Here is an 8,794-nt window from a genome sequence, read left to right on the forward strand (position 1 = left end):
TTCAATTCTTTTCAAATGAAGAAAGACATGAACATCTTGGATGACATGGAGGTGAGTAAATTCAGTAGTGATTCAGAGTAATTCAGAAGTGAACTAATCCTTTCATAAACAGATCCATTTTTTGGACTATTATTTCATATGTCAGGCTTTTGTGTATGGCTAAACTCAAGAATGCTGTTGACAGTTGTTCTCCTGATGTCTCTGTAGAGTTCGACAAGTTTTTAGAGGAGCGGGCCAAAGCTGCAGACAAGGCTTTACCGTTGGCCCCCGCCGGAGAGCCCAGACCTCCCGTGAGCATGTCTAGCAGCAACCGCAGGAAGACACAACAGACGGAGGACAATCTCTTTGCCTTGTAGAACAGTGACAGGACAGATGCTCTCGTGGGTTCAGCCCAGTGACCGTACCATTTTCCCTCCAGCGCTTCACCTTCCAAACGCTTGCTGTTCCTTTACAAACCTACTGATGTTATATGGCAGCGAGACCCCTGTCTAATATTTCCCGCCTGATAGAGCACTGTGAGAATCCAGCTTATAACCGCAACCTTTGAGCTGAACGGCGCAGTCAAGCGATGGCTTAAGCAAACATGTAGCTGAAATAATTCTCACATTTTTCATTCCTGTCAAATAACAGTCAAAATAGAGCTGGTTTCGTGTTTATCGTTCACTAACACTCTTAAAGTCATTCCGTAAGGTTACCGTTCTGTGAGGTATTCACGTGGGACAGTTCTTCTGTAGTGGTGACTCAACTATGGATTGTGACTCAATCTGTCTCCATGCCAAACAGAGCAGGAAAATGTTAGATCTTAATCAAGCGTAGGAGCGCAGAGACAGTGGGCCACGCTGCTCGTTATTGGCTGTGTCATGTTTATGAGGCTCTGGTGAAGAAAAATAGTTACATTCTTGTAATCATCATGTGCGATGTACCAAAGACAGAAGAATATGTTTTCCATCGATTAAAGGGTTTTGTAAAAATATGTTGACTCTTTCCAAAGAGTTGAGGTTGGCTAAAGCATTACAACCTGTTTAAACGGCACCGTTTGAGGGCATTTTATTATATTATTAGAGAATTTAGTAATCCAGAAATACAAAACAAAAATCTTAATTTTGTTAATGACTATAATTTGATGGAACAGGCTCAGTTAAAAACAAATGTCATATTTCATCCCAAAATCAAAGGAAATATAAAATATTTTGGTAGCACTTTACAATAAGGTATCAGTTGTTAACAGTAGTTAATGAATTAGTTAACATGAACGAACATTGAACAATACATTTTTAAGATGGCTTGAGAAAGCTGATCTACTATTTAAGCGCATTATTATTGTTCTAAGCCAAATTTGAACACCTGTCTCCTCCTAGAGCGTTGAAGCTACAAGCACCAATCTCAGGTCAGACCTTCAGACTATTCTTTTCCAACTGATCCAACTTTCAGTTTTGAAGAACCAGACTATCAAAACTACCCAAAATCCCATAAACTTTCATTGAGGGGGTGAAAACTTTTGCACAATGAGACTTACGGTGTATGTAAGGTGTCTACTGCTATAGCAAAGCTTAACAACCTACTAAAAAACAGCTAAAACCAGCCTGAGCTGATTGGCTGCTTTGGCTGGTCTACCAGGCTGGTTTTAAAGTGGTTTGAAGTTGCTTAAGCCAGCTATTACCAGCTTTTACCAGCTAAGACTAGACAAATCACGTTAAAAACATGCTAGTTAGAAAAATGCTAGCAACCTGTCTAAAACATGCTAATCATGCTAAGAACGTGTTAACAATGTGCTAACAACATGTTTAAACATGTCAGCAACATTCTAATGATGTTAGAAACATGTTATAAACATGCTAATCATGTTAGACACATGCTAGAAACATATTAGCAACATGCTAATATGTTATAAAGATGCCAACAACATGATAGCAACATGCTAATCACGTTACAATTTTGCTAACAACATCCCAGATAGCACACGTACGTCTGCAAGATGTCAGTTAAAGATCAGTTGATCTGGAAAGCATCTGCTGTGTACAAACATCTGACGGATGTCTGTAAGATGTCAGTTTTACATACATTCTAAATCATAAACATCTTAAAGACATCTAATAGACGTCTGTTTGACATCTGATAGGAAACATCCAATAGACGTATTGCAGATGAGCAAACACTCTAAAAAAAATACGTCTTGCAGACGTCTCTGTGATGTACGTGTGCTATCAGTGATGTTAGCAACATCTCTCAAATCCATCTGTCTAAAGTTTTAAACTTCAAGCTTTTACAGCTGCTTCAAACATTCAGGCTTGGCTTTCTCAAGCCAACTTCAACTAATTCAAAAGTTATACTCTTAAAAATGTTTACACCAGCAGTGTTTAAACTTTTCAGAGCAGTTAACCTACAAAAAATTATTTATAGTTAACTCGATTAAAGGAGAAGCCCACTTCCAGAACAACAATTTACAAATAATTTACTCACCCTCTTGCCATCTGTCTTCAGTCGTAAAGAAATTATGGTTTTTGAGGAAAACATTTCAGGATTTTTCTCCATATAATGGACTTCACTGGTGCCCCGATTTTGAACTTCCAAAATGTAGTTTAAATGCAGCTTCAAAGGGCTCTAAACAATCCCAGCCGAGGAAGAAGGGTCTCATCTAGTGAAACGATCATTTTTTTTTTCAAAAAATAAAAATTTGTATACTTTTTAAGCACAAAAGCTTGTGTAGCACAGGTTCTGGGATGCGTGTTCACGATGCTACGAATTAGTGCGGGGTCGTTCTTGAACAATTCGTTCATTTTTAACGAATCTTTAATGTGACTCAGGAAGAACGAGATTCGTTCAGTCACTCATGCGCAACATCCTATTAGGTTCTGTACTGGAATTAGTTCACCTGTTTCGAGTCTTTGGGTGTTTCGAGTGATTCGTTCATTTTATGGAGCTGTCACGTGATGCTGATTTTGCTAAAATTAACGAAATGACTTAAAAAAAGATTTGTTCATTTTGCTGAACGAGACTCAAAGGTCAGAGTCGGTAAAATGATCCGAACTTCCCATCACTACTACAAGTTCATAGTCTGTGTACTCTGACTCAAAAAGCTACAGTATATCGAAAAACTCAATCTTATTTTCTCCTACAACTTCAGAATTGTCTGACATTGTTGTACCTTTTTGTTTGTAAACAGCGTTTGACTTGCTTGCACTTTTTTAGTCTTTGCACGTTCGCTTTGTAAACACTGGGTCTGTGGTTCCACCTATGTTCCGCGTGACCTTTCGACGTGATTCAACAGTACGTAGTGTCGTGAACACGCATCCCAGAGCCTGTGCTACATGAGCTTTTGTGCTTAAAAAGTATACAAATTTTTATTTTATTCAAAATCGAGCCACCAATGAAGTCCATTATATGGAGAAAAATCCTGAAAAAAAAACATAATTTCTTCACAACTGAAGACAGAAAGACATGAACATCTTGGATGACAAGGGGGTGAGTACATTATTTGTGAATTGTTTTTTCTGGAAGTGGACTTCTCCTGTAACTTTTAGCTTACCTACAGACTACATATTTAAACACATATAAACTGTTTTCTTTTGTTTTTGGGGTATATGAATATGACAAACTTTTCTTTATATGATTCACCCACTTGCTATTTAAGGATTAATTTCAGTTAAACTGGCACATTTGGTAGTAAAGATATAAATTGAATGGATATTTTGCTTTGTTCTTTGCTAGACCTAACCAAGAATTATATTAGCCTAATGGCATTTGTAAAATATGTATCCATACATATACATGTGTATATACAATAGGAAAGTGTGTATAGTACTTAAAGTTTGTATTAACTGGTGTAAAATGTAAATGTTTAATCGCGTCCCTCTTTTTTTTGAGATTTCCATGTGGTTTCAGGGCTTCGTCGGTGGGTTTCATTCCAGTCACTAACAGCTGCACCGTACAGCTCGTCATTTGAATTGAATTGCTAAATATTGCACTGCTATCTTCCCAACAACATGAGGAAGATGTTCACTTCAGTCTTATATGTATATAACGTAACTGCAGCTAGATCAAGCATGATGCATTTTTACACTCGAAGACCTCAAATGCTAAATGTCTAATGATGGGAAGGGCTTAAAGTTTCATTTACTCCCCCTAAATCTGTAAATCAACAATTTAAATGTGTAAAAACACTGGAGGGCCGTATGCTTTACTCAGACATAAGGCGAAAGTCACTGTGGTTTTGATCGAAATTAAATTGCAGCATGTTCAGAAATCAATAAAGATCTGATTTCTTAACCAAGGCCGTTTGAAAGATAGTTATATTTGTTATGCCATAATGTAATAGCAAACAGATTAATGTTAATCTTTGAAGAATGCAATGTCTATTTTTGTTTCCAGCCTTCTAATTATTTGTAAGAAGGAAAGTGTAATTCCTGTTAGTAATATCTGGCTTGTTCTGAAGAGCTCTGCTTTCGTCCGGCGGCAATCATTATTTGGATTAACTGCTTAAATGAATGTTGCCATGTGATATTAAAAGTCTTAACTATTTTGATTATTTATCTCATAATGTCTTATATGTATTTTAGAATAATGAAATGTAATAAAATTTCCTATTGTCAGATTTATTGTTTAATCCAAACTATTTTATTAAAGTGATTCATTTGCTTAATGCAGACATTTTCCCTGTGTGATTCATTCTGACAAGCTACATTTTTTTTATAAGGTTAATTAAACATTTCTCAACCCACTGTATTTAACCTTTACCGTGTGTCCAAACTGTTTGTCTTAGGGTTTAGTTAAAACTTCATTGGTGTGATCAAACTACATTTTTAAACTACTGAATGGGAAAAGCAGTGTGAAAACTAAATGTTATGACTTATTTCATTGTGACACCTAACTACATTTTAAAACGTTAATTACAAATTTCAAATCTCTGCCCAGTTGTCTATTTTAATTCTAGAGCTCTTTCCACTTTTTTTCAACACGTAAGCGAGATATTTTCTGTAAACACGAGACATCTGAATTCTTAAACTGTAAAAGTATTTGCACTACAAACTAGTCTGTTTATGATTAGAATATTAAAACAATATGATAAGAAATACCAGTTTGCAATGCCAGTCATCATAATGGACTATTTTTGTACACCTACAGCTTCAGGGTTGCCAGGTCTGCGTAACAATAGCCCACTGGCTAATCAAAAGTAGCCCAGTGACCATATCCCAAATATCGAAACTCAAAATGTGCAATTTCACATACCTAACATACATATTTCACAGACACTGTTGAAAACCAATATATTGTAATGATCATAAACACAGCTCAAGGGCTCCTTCCCTTACGAAAATTAACCATGGTTTTACTATAGTAAAACTGTAGTAACCATGACCATAGTAACCATAATTTTTTGGTGCATACCATAGTTTTAAAAAGCTTGGGACTGCAGATGAAAATTAGCCTGAATGGCTAAATCTGGCACATTTGCATAGTAGACTTGTTTACTTATGATAATTAATGTGCATTGTCCCTTTTAAAATAAAAATAAAGAAGATTAAAAAAGATTAAAGAATGGTTCTACTATAGTAATATTGTAGTAATAGTACTAGACTATAACTGCAGTAACCATGACTGTAGTAACCACAGTTTTAGCAAAGCAGATTGTAGTACATTTAACAAAAGTTGTGCAATGAACTTCTGCCATATAAAAATTATCTTAATTCTGAACACACTGTTGATATATATAGTGACAATAAAATAGATTGTTTTAATTTTTATAAACATTTTTTTTTACAAAATCATGCTTAATTATTTCTTCCAGGGTATAAAAGTGTCAGCACACATTTTATAGTACAACCATTTAATTCTGTGTTTTATGGTTTTACTAAAAAACACATGTAAGCTTATACGTGTGGGGTATTTTTTGGCGTTATTATGATTTCACTGTCAATACTGTAGAAAAAAACAATGGTTAATTTTGTAGTTACTATGATTTCACTGTCAATACTGAAGCATGGTTCTTGTAGTAAAAACATATTAATTTTGTAGTTACCATGGTTTTACTGCAAATGCTATGGTAAAACCTGGTCAGTTATGTGGTTACTATGGTTTTAATACAAAAAACATAATTAAACCATGGTTTGTATAGTAAAAGCATAGTTAATTTTGTAGTTACTATGGTTTTACTGGAAATTATATGGTAAAAACCATGGTTAATTTTGTGGTTACTATGGTTTTACTACAAAAACTATAGTTAAATCATGGTTAATTTCCCTGATAGCACACATACATCTCTGAGATGTCTATTTGACATCTGCATTTACATCTGCACAATGTATTTTACAGATGTCTGCCAGATGTTTGTACACAGCAGATGCTTTCCAGATCAAGTGATCTTTACCAGACATCTTGCAGATGTACGTGTGCTATCTGGGTTTGTAGTTACTATGGTTTTACTGCAAATGCTATGGTAAAACCCTGGTCAGTTACGTGGTTACTATGGTTTTAATACAAAAAACATAGTTAAACCATGGTCTGTGTAGTAAAACCATAGTTAATTTTGTAGTTACTATGGTTTTACTGCAAATTCTATGGTAAAACCATGGTTAAATTGTGGTTATTATGGTTTTTACTGCAAAAACGATAGTTAAACTATGGTTCATGTAGTAAAACCATGGTTAATTTTGTAGTTACCATGGTTTTGCTAAAAAAATTCTACAGTAAAACCTGGTTTATTTTGTGGTTATTATGGTTTTATTACAAAAACCATAGTTAAACCATGGTTCCTGTATTAAAACCATGGTTCATTTTCATAAAGGGTTACCACCCTGCTGAAAAAACAGCTACAACCAGCCTAGGCTGGTTGGCTGGTCTTAGCTGGTTTATGCTGGAAGTAGCTGGTTTTAGCTGGCCAAAATTCCTCTAAAACCAGCCAATCAGCCTAGCTGTTTTTTCAGAGCTTCTTCACAAAACTTAACATCTACCGCAATTTTATCATTGGTAGAATCTAAAATATTTCAGTACAAGTTTTTTAGTCAAATATACTTGTCAAACCACTAAACTGCGGTGGGAAAAAATGGACCTTTCTCACATTTCCAGGTTTCTCACAGCGGAAGTCGTCATAGTTGGGTAAAATCCGAGAGCAGTGAATGGGAGAGTACCACAAATATATTTTTTACATCCCCATTTGCTCAAATAGCAAGAGAAAAACTACACCATAGTGTTTTCACGACCTTCAAACAAAGGAAAAAAATTGAGAGAGACTGCATCGGCACTTAGAAGAGAGAACAATGTCAAATTTACCGTCCCTCCCATGGACGCGGCATTAGAAACACCCTCGCATAGCGTTAACTAGTTTTTTTTGTAACTTGATAAAAAGGTGATATAATACAAAGTATAGTGTTACAAATGCACAAACATATTTTTAAAAATCAAAATATAGAAAAGTTTAAAGGATTTATGATGATGATGACCGTTAAAACGCGTCATCACAGGCTTGCGAAAAGCGTCCATCAACCCACGGCAACCGTTTGAGTAGCCCGATTCCGCGGGAAAAATTGCGGACTTGGCAACCCGTTCTAATGTTCAAAAAAGGTGGATAAAACAGAATATTACAAGTGTAGCTGCTAATACAGTACGCTTAAATAAACAAATGAAAATTACACATTGTCTACAGCAGTTATATTTTGGTAAATTAAGAAATTAAAAACGTAATGCAATAATCCAATAATAATTAAGTTGACGTTTGGTATGGTTGATGCAGTGCCGGTGTGTTAGTTAATTTGGAATAATTATAATGAAACATTTTAACATAATAACGGCAGCATTATGTTAATTATGTTAACAATAATAATATTACGCTAGTTTTGATTTAAATTATGTTCTTGTATTATGTTAATTTAAACAGAAGTCTGTTTAACCACTGATTGGATTGCAGTAGAGCTGTTTGAAGAGCTTCATGAAAAAATGCCTGAAGGCTCAGGATTCTTTTGCTTTCAGCACACACTTAGGTAACATACATACCATGTATTTTAGAGCTGCAGTTTTCCTGCGGTGTTACTCTCGGTCACTGACCCACTTCACCTCAGCTTGTTGATATTATATGCGAGTTCAGTGACAAATTAAATTACTTAACACAAAGTTAGGTAATTATTTAGACCAGCTCGATCTGTCCTATTGACATTAATTTATTGATTAATTCGTGTATATATTTTCATTTTTGAGTGTGTACAATATATTGTTTTATATAAAGAACCATTTTTACATACATCATATTATATCATTGTATATTAGATTATTTCACTATTACTTAATATAAATCCCCGTTTAGGTTTCTTATACTTATTCTATGAGAAATACATGATGTAATCACGGAGCCACACGTGTGACGTCATATCACCCCACTCGCCTTCTGTCTCCCCATTGGTCGTTTTCTCTGGTTCTACAGGCGGAGTCATCACTGCGGCTCACACTAACTTGATCGCCCTGCGCCCTCCTCTACTCAGCTCCGATTGGCTGACGGAGACAAGCCCACTGAAGTCCCGACCATGCCGTTGCCGACTGAGATTTTGTAAACAAAAATGGAGTGTTTATTTGGCGCTTTACATTTAAAATATATTGAATACGTACACTCTTTTAACACATATTGACTCTCAGCGTAATAATTAAACAGGTCAGTATAATTATAAACGCGTTAAAATAGCTGGAAAATGCTTTTAAACATTCAAAAACGTCAAATAAATAATATAATAATATATTAAAGTACACTTCAACAAAAAGTAGTAATGATAACAATCCAAAACGCTATTTTAAGTAAAACAAATTACAGTTA

General features: G+C 35.1%; 1 protein-coding gene across 3 annotated transcripts in view; it reads left to right on the forward strand.

The window, feature by feature from the left end:
• Nucleotides 1-4,270, forward strand: part of LOC127163269 (TOM1-like protein 2) — a 51,408-nt gene extending 47,138 nt beyond the window's left edge. For all 3 annotated transcript variants that reach the window (XM_051106421.1, XM_051106422.1, XM_051106423.1), the window contains one exon: nucleotides 208-4,270. In XM_051106421.1, coding sequence (XP_050962378.1) covers nucleotides 208-356 — 149 coding nt within the window. In that variant the 3' untranslated portion in view covers nucleotides 357-4,270. The remainder of the gene's footprint in view (nucleotides 1-207) is intronic.
• The last annotated feature ends 4,524 nt before the right edge of the window (nucleotides 4,271-8,794 follow it).

This window comes from Labeo rohita, chromosome 3, assembly GCF_022985175.1.
Source record: "Labeo rohita strain BAU-BD-2019 chromosome 3, IGBB_LRoh.1.0, whole genome shotgun sequence".
In the NCBI taxonomy this organism is placed as follows: Eukaryota; Metazoa; Chordata; class Actinopteri; order Cypriniformes; family Cyprinidae; genus Labeo; species Labeo rohita.